Source organism: Drosophila ananassae (genome assembly GCF_017639315.1).
Source record: "Drosophila ananassae strain 14024-0371.13 chromosome 4 unlocalized genomic scaffold, ASM1763931v2 tig00000071, whole genome shotgun sequence".
Classification (NCBI taxonomy): Eukaryota; Metazoa; Arthropoda; class Insecta; order Diptera; family Drosophilidae; genus Drosophila; species Drosophila ananassae.
In genome coordinates, this window is record NW_025319041.1 from 2,387,151 (window position 1) to 2,401,914 (window position 14,764).

General features: G+C 40.6%; 1 protein-coding gene across 7 annotated transcripts in view; it reads left to right on the forward strand.

Annotated features, from left to right (window-relative positions):
• Positions 1 to 14,764, forward strand: part of LOC6498717 (glutamate receptor ionotropic, kainate 2) — a 376,347-nt gene that overhangs the window by 320,367 nt on the left and 41,216 nt on the right. The window contains exon 9 of one of the 7 annotated variants that reach the window (XM_014903872.3): positions 1,638 to 1,858. The exons of the other annotated variants lie outside the window; for them this stretch is intronic. Coding sequence (XP_014759358.2) covers positions 1,638 to 1,661 — 24 coding nt within the window. The 3' untranslated portion in view covers positions 1,662 to 1,858. Of the gene's footprint in view, positions 1 to 1,637; positions 1,859 to 14,764 lie in introns of those variants that run through there. 7 annotated transcript variants of the gene reach the window in all.

Below are 14,764 nucleotides of genomic sequence, written 5' to 3' on the forward strand. Positions count from 1 at the left end.
ATTCGCTTCTTAGTTTAACAATTTGGTTGATAGTAGATCGAGAGTAGGATGTTAAGGGTACAATTTGTAGATTAGTTTCGGGATGTTCAGGTTCAGCTTCGATGCTCAGAGGTCGGGAGAAGACTGACTACGCAGAGTTGAGGCCCTCCGGTCGTCGGTTCGGAATTGGCTGATCTCCCACTCCAATTCTATACGCGGTGTCAGCGTGTGTGGTGTCGGCGTGTGTGGGGTCGGCGGATGTGGAGTCAGCTATCCGGTGTCCAGAGTCAGCGTAACACTTATAGTTTTGTGTCAGCTCTCCCGCAACATTTTAGTCAGCGTACATAGTTGCACACTTGTGACTTAGTTGCACTCTTGCGACATAGCCGGATGTACTTGAACCCACAGCACTTGAATATTGGGAATTGTGCTTATGTTGTGGATTCGGGTTTAAGAGTCTGGGTCGAGTTCAGGGCGTAGTGGTAGGGGCGAATAATGCTGAGCAAAGGGAGGGGCTCGAATGTGCCGGGTAATAACTTATATATACAATAGATAAGAAAAAAACGGATAGAATGAAAAAATAGTAATATAAAGCACAAAAAAAAGTATGGAAGAATATAAAAAAAATTAAAAGATTCTGCAGTGATGCTAATAATTTTATTTTCGGCGATCTCAATAGCCAACTTTCCAACTTTTGAAATATCGCTTATATCTGGGACAATCCACATACTCATTATAGTGTCTGATCAGTTGCTACCAATTTTGTTCAGTAACAAAGACCGCACAAAGTGCGAGGAAGGGAAGACTCGCTCCTGAGATCTGATAAGAGGATAGAGGTTACAGTGATGCAGAATCTTAAGGATATCTCTGATATTCGAGCAGATAAACCTCCATCACTGTCACTTTCACCTCGTGGAAAGTGAAGCTGATGTAGCCGTCATCCTGAAACCATCCAGGAACCAAGGTAACAAGGTCAACAGGGAGCTCTACAATAAAATACGAAATAGAACCTTCTATACGAAACGTTAACACTAAGAATGGGCTATGGGGGAAACACTGGTAAAAAACGGTGGCCGGACAACCAGCATGGTGGTCTCTGAGGGTGGCACTGTTATAGACAAAGTCTTTAATTTCGCTAAGAGAACGATACCTAAAATACCTTCCAAGTAAAACAAATTTGAATTGGACGATCAACCGTTCCAAACCCTTCAAATTACCTTACCCAGACAGAATCTCTCTGACTCTACCAATTAAAGGCGGGGATTATTGGTCTGCATTAATCTTTCCTTGCGTTCGGTCATAATTCCCTATGCCACCTTTCGTATGTACTAAGGCAAAGATACTTTGCCATCGACGATCCATCGACGAAGTATGGGTGTGTGGGGAAATGCTTACGAACTCTTGATGATTTTTGTTGACATGCTGTCTTAGCAAGCTGAGCTTCGAAATAAGCAGCTGGAAATAGTGTTTAGTTTTCTGAGACGTGCTGTCCTGTTTAAAGTTTATTTGGAGTTGGTCGTGTTAATTATGAAGATCTTTCTGGAGCGCAAATAAGCGGCCACCCTTTGCTGTTATTTCTGACTCTGCATTGGAAGTGCCCGCTGCCTTGGGCTTGCTCATTTTGCTTTATGCACTCACACTTTTGTATTGTCTTCCAGAAGGATAGAGCGACACTGGCCTAGCGGTTTGTGCAACAAGTGCGACGCGAAGTTTGATCCCGTTCTTTTCCCTTCCTCTTTGTCGAGGAGAATGGAAGAGGTTAGGAGGAGAGCAATTGCACATTGATAAGGTTAGGTTTCCATTAAAGATGTTGATATGATATGCTCTCCTCCACTTCGGGCTTTACTCGCTTTCTTGGATACTACTTGAACCAAATCGGGAAATATGGGACTCTAAGCTCTCTGGATGGAGCGGTAAAAGGAAAAGATGAATAACGTATCATAAATTGGAGCTTTCATTTCACTCCATATTTTATGCCCATAATATAACGCCCATATTATAACGCCCATAAATAAACAATAGTATAATGTTCTAAAAATGATATCGTGTTATTATTTGGGTGAAACGTCATTGAAAAATCTCAATGACCAAACAGCGGACATTGGTAAATTTGCGTCGACTACCTGTTAAGCTGAACCTGGAGTGCGGTAATTTGTCTGTGCTAGGCTGGGTAAAAAAAGATGCTGACATTAATGCCCTCAAATTTATTAATTTTAATTTGGGAATTCCTGATCAAAACTTACCCACAGTCTTTAGGGATGACTTTTGGGCAAAGTCGGTCAAATTCAGCCATTTTGTCCCCTTGTTCCCATCAAGTCTTCCTCTATCACAACCTGAAACGTCAACGAACCCTATTAAATGTTTACATCATCGAAATCGAGATGTTGATAATGCCTCTCTGGTCATCTTCTAATCTTTGTTTGAAAAGGCGTTCACTGCCAGGCCGATCGCTAGTGCTCTATTTTACGCGAATAGAGAGGATGTTTGTTTATCTTTTGGCATGAATATCTATGTGTCTCTACCTGAAAATATTTATGTGAAAATATATTATGTGAAATTTGCGAAATAGCAAAAATTACTACGTATTTAAAGGAAAGTGCGCGGACCGCAACGAAGGCCTCGCGGTACAATCTGGGTAGAATTTTAAGTTAGTCTTTAATAGATTTCCTCAGCCATAGCTAGCGAGATATCTTTTTGTATAATTAGAGTATCACTAGCCCTAACTGCACTCCAATTCTATACGCGGTGTCAGCGTGTGTGGTGTCGGCGTGTGTGGGGTCGGCGGATGTGGAGTCAGCTATCCGGTGTCCAGAGTCAGCGTAACACTTATAGTTTTGTGTCAGCTCTCCCGCAACATTTTAGTCAGCGTACATAGTTGCACACTTGTGACTTAGTTGCACTCTTGCGACATAGCCGGATGTACTTGAACCCACAGCACTTGAATATTGGGAATTGTGCTTATGTTGTGGATTCGGGTTTAAGAGTCTGGGTCGAGTTCAGGGCGTAGTGGTAGGGGCGAATAAAGCTGAGCAAAGGGAGGGGCTCGAATGTGCCGGGTGATAACTCCTCCCCCTCTAAAAGTCTGCGTCCCGCAGATCAATTAACAGAATGGTGGGCTGTTGTCGAATAGTCGAGCGTTGATCCAAATTTTTGCTGCTCAACGCTTTCGGTGATCATCTTCTCCGAGTTGAGTACCGCATTCCAGTCCTCTGCATCCAGTGATCCTGCTATCCATTTCCAGGCTGAACCCAGCCAGTTTACCGCTCGAGCTCTGCGTGATGATGGCCTCATCACTCTGTTCATCCCTTCCGCTGCCTACTCCAGGTAATGCCTCGTTATAGTGTTGATACGTTGATCCGGCAGGGTTGCCGCATCCCGGCTAGTTTCGTCCACTAGCTGCATCATCCTCGATATGTCGATGACGTGAACCAGTTTGAGCATTCCGTTGATGCGCCATACTCCTCCTTGTTGCAGGGGTACGACGGGTGCGTCGTATTAGTATATGCGCGCGGCTGATGTGAGACCGACGATTGTGAGGCTTGTAGGGCATTGATCGAGAAGGAAAGGAAAGCTTGTGTATGTACTATCCGCGCTTATAATATTTGTGTATTCATGCTAAAATTATTTGTGTATTTGTGTATATAATATTTGTGTATTCATGCTAAAATTATTTGTGTATTTGTGTGTATAATATTTGTGTATTCATGCTTAAATTAGTTATGTACTACATTTAATGTTTTTTGTGTGTATGTTAAAATAGAGAAATGTTTTGTGTGTGTGTTAAAATGTTTTGTGTTAAAAATAGAAAAATATTCTATGTGCATGTTAAAAAATAGATAGGTTCATAAAGCGCTCTTCAATTCCTCAAGTCTGATTTAAGCAAAATTTTTCCTGATCTAGTTTTAATTGTGACTCCGCGATTCTCTTGTACCTCCTCCGGTCTGAAACGTTGTTTTTCTTTAGTTTTAATTTGCTTATTAGCGACGAAAACCTTATCCCCCGACTCATATTGTCTAGGTTCAGTCCTATTGTTATTATGCCTTATGTTGACCATAGTCTGGTTTCGCTCTTTTAAGTAGGGGTATGTTATAGTTCTATCTCCAATGTTCGGAGGTAGTTTAGTACCGTTGGGCAAAGGAGACCCCTTTCGTTGTCCGACACTATCATTCTAGGTAACGTAGGGCCTATAGCAGTGCTTCGCGGAGGTGAATTGATTTTTTACCAATCTCTGCGTTATTCGAATTTTATACAACTTAAAATTCTGAAAGCATGGATTGGAAGAATGGGGTCTTGAGTACTAGTACGTATTCCGACCTACTAAACAATGCGTAATTCTAACATTGTCAGCAGCAGATTCGACGTAAAAGGGAGTGGGTAATGGGGTGGAGCCGGTATCGATAAGTAACTTTAACTTGTTGCCATTCTTCGCGACGTATTCTATGTATGGCACGCTGGATAGGCGTCCGTCATAAAATTTACCTCATCGCTAACGTTCTCGTCGTCAGCCTTATGGTATGGGACATCGTACTCGAGGCTCGTGTCGTTGGCGCTCACCGCTTCGTCTACGTAAGTAGTTTGACAAGCGGTATTTTGCGTGTCGTCCTCGGGCATTGTCACCACGCTAGACGGAACCGCCGTCATGTGGTACAATCTTTGTGCCTTCTTGAAGGGATTCGGGCCGGATGAAGTATTTTGGGACCCATACACGGAGTCGTTTCCACGGCGTATGCCAAAGCCGGACTAATACGACTGACCAGACCGATTTGATTCCATCTTAATGGCTGGTCGTGGTCTCTGGAATCTATTAAAGCCCCGTGAATTACCGGATGAACCATCATTAAAGGTTGCGCCCACCGGTGCCCTCACTGGTGATTGGAACGAAGGCGGAAACCGTGGGGCTATTGGAGGCGCATAGCGTGATGCGTTTGTTGGGTAGCGGGGTTGGAAAAATGGGGTGAACTTATTTGTGTGTTCCATTCGTGCATTACCCCTGACCGATACATTTTGCAGCTCTAGGCAAAAGGAATATGCCTCCGGCAAATTTTTCGGACCCCGGATGATCAGTAATTTAGAGGCATCGCCGTTGAGTCCTCTTACAAAAACATCCAGTGCTTTGTCCCTATACATCTCGATCAGGGCACTGGCCACGTTAGGCGCGTGCTCTGATTGTTTTAATTTGTTTAGGATCAAGGAAAAGTGATTATTGACATCATTGTAGAATTGATCTAGGGTTCTACCTGCCTGTGTCAATTGGCTTAATTGATACTCAAGGGTTCGGACGTCTCGCTTGTCGGCGTAGTGAAGCGAAAGGACCCGCTTAATTTCCGACCAATCATCGTCTTCTACATTGTAAGAAGAGAGCGCCAAATCGGCGTCACCTCTTATTTTCTGTCTAATATAAAGAATGATGGTCCTGTACAAGGGCTTGCCTATAATGATTTCATAATCATTGACAATAGCTTGCGCCCTGTTAATCCAGGACACGAATTTCCCGGGCTCCCCTTCAAAAGTCTGGAGTTCCTTAACGCAATCTGGCAAAGTAGAAGTTTCCCTCAGTTCATATTCGGTGCGCGGACGGACCAGGGGAACGGGTTGGATCACCGCGGGATTACGTCTTTCATGGTCTTGCTCGAGTGTAGATACCCTCGTTCCGACTTTCCTAATATCTTCCTTAACTGCTACAACCTGATCTAAGAGGGTCTTAAGGCTCTCGTCGAATTTCTGCAGGGTGGCCTTGATTTCTTCCATTTCAAGAGGAAGGGGAAAATGTTTTATTTAGGAAAAAATACTATAGAGGGGTCCCAAGAGAATGACGTGTAAGTCGTATAAAAAAATAGTACGTAAGTAAGCAATTTAATTTTAAAAATTTTTGAAATATAATTCTTAGTATTCGTAAATGATGGTTGTAATTTTTGTTTTTGTTCTTGTTTCTTATAATATAATTTTTAATATTTGTTTTTATAATTTTTGGTACTCGTAAATGGTGGTTGCAATTTTTTGTTTTTCTTCTTACAATATAATTTTTAATATTTGTTTTTTATTTTGAATATAATTTTTGGTATCCGTAAATGGTGTTTGAATTTTTTGTTTTTCTTCTTACAATATAATTTGTAATATTTGTTTTTTATTTGGAATATAATTTTTGGTATTCGTAAATGGTGTTTGAATTTTTTATCTTTTGAGGAGGAAGGGAGGAAGCGCTTTACTCACCCTTTACAAGTGTTTGTGTGTTGATATTGGAGTGCTCGTGTTCGTCTTCAAATTCTTCTGATAATTAGAAAAGGAAATTTTTTTAAATATGAGGAATATCAGAATATAATATTATCTAATTGTAATAGGGTGTAGAGTGAGTGTGTATTACGGGTGCTGTTTTGTTGCGTATATTGCATACTTTTAGTTTTCCTTTTTTGTTGCATACTTTAATTTTATTTTTTGTTGCATACTTTCAGTTTTTTCTTTTTGTTTCGTTTTAGTTTTTCTTTTTTGTTTCGTTTTAGTTTTTCTTTTTGTTTCGTGCTTTTAGGTTTTCTTTTGTTTTGTGTGTTGTAAATTCTGGTTTCGGGTCTGTCTTGTGTTTTGTATTTTTTTGGCACTGGGCGCGGTGGTCCGTATTGTTCCGTTTTAGCCCGCAGGCCTACTCAGGTACGGTTGCTCACACAACCCACTGGGCAGCTTTTTTTGGGTGCATTCCACACCTCTTAGCGTTTCCAGCAAGTTGCCACACACCATTTTTATCTTTATTTGTTAGTTTATTTTTCTTGCCACACGCGAATGTGCTCACGGTGGTTCTCTTATTTTTTTATACACGGGAATATTTTAACACTCGCGGATATGCCAGTGGCAAACCGCCGCAGTGGGTAATTCCGTTTCTTTTATCTTGTAACACAACACAACCCTTTTTTTATATTTTTTTTTTATTATAATTCTTGCCACTCGCGAATGTCTTCGCGGTGGTTCTCTTATTTCTTTATATGAAGCAATATTTTAGCACCCGCGAATATGCTATGGTAGCAAACCGCCGCGGTGGGTAATTACTTCATTATTTTATTACAACACATATTTTTCTTCTTTTTCTTTTTAATTTTGTTTCATATTTCGTAATTCTTTGATTTCATTTTCATTTTTAAATTTCATTCTTATTTTCGTTCTTAAATTACCCGCTCTTTTCCCATACCTTATTGTTTTACTTTTACTTTCTCTTAGTTCTTTATACCTTAGGGAAAAATCCTCTACCTCTCTAAAAATTCCCCTATCTAAAAAAAAAATTTTACTCTTTTATATTTTTTTTATTTAGAGGAAATGCTTTTTATTCTCGTCTTCCCCTATCCAAATTTTCATTTTTCCTTTACTATTTTTTTCCCTCTTTTTTTTTTTTAAAAAAACTACGTTTTTCCCAACGCTTGTTTTTACACTTTTCCCAACCATTTTCCTCACTTTTGTTCTACTCTGAAAAACTTTACGTTATTTTTTATTCTTGATTTTATTCTTTTATTTTTTTGAAAGAAAAAACAAAAAACCCCTCGTTACTTCACTTCTATACTTTTCCTTCTTTTTTTCCTTTAATTTTCGGAAAGATTTCTACACTTTAAAACTTTTTCCTATTCACTTTCCCTTTCTTTTTTATTTTATTTTGGGAAAAAATTCTACACTTTTAAACTTTTCACTATTCATTTTCCCCTTTTTTTTTTATTTTATTTTGGGAAAAATTTCTACACTTTTAAATTTTTCACTATTCATTTTTCCTTTTTTTTTTATTTCATTTTGGGAAACTTTTTTCCTCTTTTTTTTTTCATTTTGGGAAAGAATTTTGTTTGGGGACAAAACGAATATTTTCCTTTTTTTCTTTTTTTTTTTTCGAGAAGGATTTCTATGTTTGTACATTTCGATTGATTTTTTCTTGGAAAACCCCTTTTCAGCACTCGCAATACACTCACTCTACTTACCCGCTCGGGCGCCAGTTAAGGTGTCCAATGGTTGGTCACCTGATAATGAGTACTCCGTTCATGGTTCGATGTGTAGTTACAATTTATTATTCGCTTCTTAGTTTAACAATTTGGTTGATAGTAGATCGAGAGTAGGATGTTAAGGGTACAATTTGTAGATTAGTTTCGGGATGTTCAGGTTCAGCTTCGATGCTCAGAGGTCGGGAGAAGACTGACTACGCAGAGTTGAGGCCCTCCGGTCGTCGGTTCGGAATTGGCTGATCTCCCACTCCAATTCTATACGCGGTGTCAGCGTGTGTGGTGTCGGCGTGTGTGGGGTCGGCGGATGTGGAGTCAGCTATCCGGTGTCCAGAGTCAGCGTAACACTTATAGTTTTGTGTCAGCTCTCCCGCAACATTTTAGTCAGCGTACATAGTTGCACACTTGTGACTTAGTTGCACTCTTGCGACATAGCCGGATGTACTTGAACCCACAGCACTTGAATATTGGGAATTGTGCTTATGTTGTGGATTCGGGTTTAAGAGTCTGGGTCGAGTTCAGGGCGTAGTGGTAGGGGCGAATAATGCTGAGCAAAGGGAGGGGCTCGAATGTGCCGGGTAATAACTTATATATACAATAGATAAGAAAAAAACGGATAGAATGAAAAAATAGTAATATAAAGCACAAAAAAAAGTATGGAAGAATATAAAAAAAATTAAAAGATTCTGCAGTGATGCTAATAATTTTATTTTCGGCGATCTCAATAGCCAACTTTCCAACTTTTGAAATATCGCTTATATCTGGGACAATCCACATACTCATTATAGTGTCTGATCAGTTGCTACCAATTTTGTTCAGTAACAAAGACCGCACAAAGTGCGAGGAAGGGAAGACTCGCTCCTGAGATCTGATAAGAGGATAGAGGTTACAGTGATGCAGAATCTTAAGGATATCTCTGATATTCGAGCAGATAAACCTCCATCACTGTCACTTTCACCTCGTGGAAAGTGAAGCTGATGTAGCCGTCATCCTGAAACCATCCAGGAACCAAGGTAACAAGGTCAACAGGGAGCTCTACAATAAAATACGAAATAGAACCTTCTATACGAAACGTTAACACTAAGAATGGGCTATGGGGGAAACACTGGTAAAAAACGGTGGCCGGACAACCAGCATGGTGGTCTCTGAGGGTGGCACTGTTATAGACAAAGTCTTTAATTTCGCTAAGAGAACGATACCTAAAATACCTTCCAAGTAAAACAAATTTGAATTGGACGATCAACCGTTCCAAACCCTTCAAATTACCTTACCCAGACAGAATCTCTCTGACTCTACCAATTAAAGGCGGGGATTATTGGTCTGCATTAATCTTTCCTTGCGTTCGGTCATAATTCCCTATGCCACCTTTCGTATGTACTAAGGCAAAGATACTTTGCCATCGACGATCCATCGACGAAGTATGGGTGTGTGGGGAAATGCTTACGAACTCTTGATGATTTTTGTTGACATGCTGTCTTAGCAAGCTGAGCTTCGAAATAAGCAGCTGGAAATAGTGTTTAGTTTTCTGAGACGTGCTGTCCTGTTTAAAGTTTATTTGGAGTTGGTCGTGTTAATTATGAAGATCTTTCTGGAGCGCAAATAAGCGGCCACCCTTTGCTGTTATTTCTGACTCTGCATTGGAAGTGCCCGCTGCCTTGGGCTTGCTCATTTTGCTTTATGCACTCACACTTTTGTATTGTCTTCCAGAAGGATAGAGCGACACTGGCCTAGCGGTTTGTGCAACAAGTGCGACGCGAAGTTTGATCCCGTTCTTTTCCCTTCCTCTTTGTCGAGGAGAATGGAAGAGGTTAGGAGGAGAGCAATTGCACATTGATAAGGTTAGGTTTCCATTAAAGATGTTGATATGATATGCTCTCCTCCACTTCGGGCTTTACTCGCTTTCTTGGATACTACTTGAACCAAATCGGGAAATATGGGCTCTAAGCTCTCTGGATGGAGCGGTAAAAGGAAAAGATGAATAACGTATCATAAATTGGAGCTTTCATTTCACTCCATATTTTATGCCCATAATATAACGCCCATATTATAACGCCCATAAATAAACAATAGTATAATGTTCTAAAAATGATATCGTGTTATTATTTGGGTGAAACGTCATTGAAAAATCTCAATGACCAAACAGCGGACATTGGTAAATTTGCGTCGACTACCTGTTAAGCTGAACCTGGAGTGCGGTAATTTGTCTGTGCTAGGCTGGGTAAAAAAAGATGCTGACATTAATGCCCTCAAATTTATTAATTTTAATTTGGGAATTCCTGATCAAAACTTACCCACAGTCTTTAGGGATGACTTTTGGGCAAAGTCGGTCAAATTCAGCCATTTTGTCCCCTTGTTCCCATCAAGTCTTCCTCTATCACAACCTGAAACGTCAACGAACCCTATTAAATGTTTACATCATCGAAATCGAGATGTTGATAATGCCTCTCTGGTCATCTTCTAATCTTTGTTTGAAAAGGCGTTCACTGCCAGGCCGATCGCTAGTGCTCTATTTTACGCGAATAGAGAGGATGTTTGTTTATCTTTTGGCATGAATATCTATGTGTCTCTACCTGAAAATATTTATGTGAAAATATATTATGTGAAATTTGCGAAATAGCAAAAATTACTACGTATTTAAAGGAAAGTGCGCGGACCGCAACGAAGGCCTCGCGGTACAATCTGGGTAGAATTTTAAGTTAGTCTTTAATAGATTTCCTCAGCCATAGCTAGCGAGATATCTTTTTGTATAATTAGAGTATCACTAGCCCTAACTGCACTCCAATTCTATACGCGGTGTCAGCGTGTGTGGTGTCGGCGTGTGTGGGGTCGGCGGATGTGGAGTCAGCTATCCGGTGTCCAGAGTCAGCGTAACACTTATAGTTTTGTGTCAGCTCTCCCGCAACATTTTAGTCAGCGTACATAGTTGCACACTTGTGACTTAGTTGCACTCTTGCGACATAGCCGGATGTACTTGAACCCACAGCACTTGAATATTGGGAATTGTGCTTATGTTGTGGATTCGGGTTTAAGAGTCTGGGTCGAGTTCAGGGCGTAGTGGTAGGGGCGAATAAAGCTGAGCAAAGGGAGGGGCTCGAATGTGCCGGGTGATAACTCCTCCCCCTCTAAAAGTCTGCGTCCCGCAGATCAATTAACAGAATGGTGGGCTGTTGTCGAATAGTCGAGCGTTGATCCAAATTTTTGCTGCTCAACGCTTTCGGTGATCATCTTCTCCGAGTTGAGTACCGCATTCCAGTCCTCTGCATCCAGTGATCCTGCTATCCATTTCCAGGCTGAACCCAGCCAGTTTACCGCTCGAGCTCTGCGTGATGATGGCCTCATCACTCTGTTCATCCCTTCCGCTGCCTACTCCAGGTAATGCCTCGTTATAGTGTTGATACGTTGATCCGGCAGGGTTGCCGCATCCCGGCTAGTTTCGTCCACTAGCTGCATCATCCTCGATATGTCGATGACGTGAACCAGTTTGAGCATTCCGTTGATGCGCCATACTCCTCCTTGTTGCAGGGGTACGACGGGTGCGTCGTATTAGTATATGCGCGCGGCTGATGTGAGACCGACGATTGTGAGGCTTGTAGGGCATTGATCGAGAAGGAAAGGAAAGCTTGTGTATGTACTATCCGCGCTTATAATATTTGTGTATTCATGCTAAAATTATTTGTGTATTTGTGTATATAATATTTGTGTATTCATGCTAAAATTATTTGTGTATTTGTGTGTATAATATTTGTGTATTCATGCTTAAATTAGTTATGTACTACATTTAATGTTTTTTGTGTGTATGTTAAAATAGAGAAATGTTTTGTGTGTGTGTTAAAATGTTTTGTGTTAAAAATAGAAAAATATTCTATGTGCATATTAAAAAATAGATAGGTTCATAAAGCGCTCTTCAATTCCTCAAGTCTGATTTAAGCAAAATTTTTCCTGATCTAGTTTTAATTGTGACTCCGCGATTCTCTTGTACCTCCTCCGGTCTGAAACGTTGTTTTTCTTTAGTTTTAATTTGCTTATTAGCGACGAAAACCTTATCCCCCGACTCATATTGTCTAGGTTCAGTCCTATTGTTATTATGCCTTATGTTGACCATAGTCTGGTTTCGCTCTTTTAAGTAGGGGTATGTTATAGTTCTATCTCCAATGTTCGGAGGTAGTTTAGTACCGTTGGGCAAAGGAGACCCCTTTCGTTGTCCGACACTATCATTCTAGGTAACGTAGGGCCTATAGCAGTGCTTCGCGGAGGTGAATTGATTTTTTACCAATCTCTGCGTTATTCGAATTTTATACAACTTAAAATTCTGAAAGCATGGATTGGAAGAATGGGGTCTTGAGTACTAGTACGTATTCCGACCTACTAAACAATGCGTAATTCTAACATTGTCAGCAGCAGATTCGACGTAAAAGGGAGTGGGTAATGGGGTGGAGCCGGTATCGATAAGTAACTTTAACTTGTTGCCATTCTTCGCGACGTATTCTATGTATGGCACGCTGGATAGGCGTCCGTCATAAAATTTACCTCATCGCTAACGTTCTCGTCGTCAGCCTTATGGTATGGGACATCGTACTCGAGGCTCGTGTCGTTGGCGCTCACCGCTTCGTCTACGTAAGTAGTTTGACAAGCGGAATTTTGCGTGTCGTCCTCGGGCATTGTCACCACGCTAGACGGAACCGCCGTCATGTGGTACAATCTTTGTGCCTTCTTGAAGGGATTCGGGCCGGATGAAGTATTTTGGGACCCATACACGGAGTCGTTTCCACGGCGTATGCCAAAGCCGGACTGATACGACTGACCAGACCGATTTGATTCCATCTTAATGGCTGGTCGTGGTCTCTGGAATCTATTAAAGCCCCGTGAATTACCGGATGAACCATCATTAAAGGTTGCGCCCACCGGTGCCCTCACTGGTGATTGGAACGAAGGCGGAAACCGTGGGGCTATTGGAGGCGCATAGCGTGATGCGTTTGTTGGGTAGCGGGGTTGGAAAAATGGGGTGAACTTATTTGTGTGTTCCATTCGTGCATTACCCCTGACCGATACATTTTGCAGCTCTAGGCAAAAGGAATATGCCTCCGGCAAATTTTTCGGACCCCGGATGATCAGTAATTTAGAGGCATCGCCGTTGAGTCCTCTTACAAAAACATCCAGTGCTTTGTCCCTATACATCTCGATCAGGGCACTGGCCACGTTAGGCGCGTGCTCTGATTGTTTTAATTTGTTTAGGATCAAGGAAAAGTGATTATTGACATCATTGTAGAATTGATCTAGGGTTCTACCTGCCTGTGTCAATTGGCTTAATTGATACTCAAGGGTTCGGACGTCTCGCTTGTCGGCGTAGTGAAGCGAAAGGACCCGCTTAATTTCCGACCAATCATCGTCTTCTACATTGTAAGAAGAGAGCGCCAAATCGGCGTCACCTCTTATTTTCTGTCTAATATAAAGAATGATGGTCCTGTACAAGGGCTTGCCTATAATGATTTCATAATCATTGACAATAGCTTGCGCCCTGTTAATCCAGGACACGAATTTCCCGGGCTCCCCTTCAAAAGTCTGGAGTTCCTTAACGCAATCTGGCAAAGTAGAAGTTTCCCTCAGTTCATATTCGGTGCGCGGACGGACCAGGGGAACGGGTTGGATCACCGCGGGATTACGTCTTTCATGGTCTTGCTCGAGTGTAGATACCCTCGTTCCGACTTTCCTAATATCTTCCTTAACTGCTACAACCTGATCTAAGAGGGTCTTAAGGCTCTCGTCGAATTTCTGCAGGGTGGCCTTGATTTCTTCCATTTCAAGAGGAAGGGGAAAATGTTTTATTTAGGAAAAAATACTATAGAGGGGTCCCAAGAGAATGACGTGTAAGTCGTATAAAAAAATAGTACGTAAGTAAGCAATTTAATTTTAAAAATTTTTGAAATATAATTCTTAGTATTCGTAAATGATGGTTGTAATTTTTGTTTTTGTTCTTGTTTCTTATAATATAATTTTTAATATTTGTTTTTATAATTTTTGGTACTCGTAAATGGTGGTTGCGATTTTTTGTTTTTCTTCTTACAATATAATTTGTAATATTTGTTTTTTATTTTGAATATAATTTTTGGTATCCGTAAATGGTGTTTGAATTTTTTGTTTTTCTTCTTACAATATAATTTGTAATATTTGTTTTTTATTTGGAATATAATTTTTGGTATTCGTAAATGGTGTTTGAATTTTTTATCTTTTGAGGAGGAAGGGAGGAAGCGCTTTACTCACCCTTTACAAGTGTTTGTGTGTTGATATTGGAGTGCTCGTGTTCGTCTTCAAATTCTTCTGATAATTAGAAAAGGAAATTTTTTTAAATATGAGGAATATCAGAATATAATATTATCCAATTGTAATAGGGTGTAGAGTGAGTGTGTATTACGGGTGCTGTTTTGTTGCGTATATTGCATACTTTTAGTTTTCCTTTTTTGTTGCATACTTTAATTTTATTTTTTGTTGCATACTTTCAGTTTTTTCTTTTTGTTTCGTTTTAGTTTTTCTTTTTTGTTTCGTTTTAGTTTTTCTTTTTGTTTCGTGCTTTTAGGTTTTCTTTTGTTTTGTGTGTTGTAAATTCTGGTTTCGGGTCTGTCTTGTGTTTTGTATTTTTTTGGCACTGGGCGCGGTGGTCCGTATTGTTCCGTTTTAGCCCGCAGGCCTACTCAGGTACGGTTGCTCACACAACCCACTGGGCAGCTTTTTTTGGGTGCATTCCACACCTCTTAGCGTTTCCAGCAAGTTGCCACACACCATTTTTATCTTTATTTGTTAGTTTATTTTTCTTGCCACACGCGAATGTG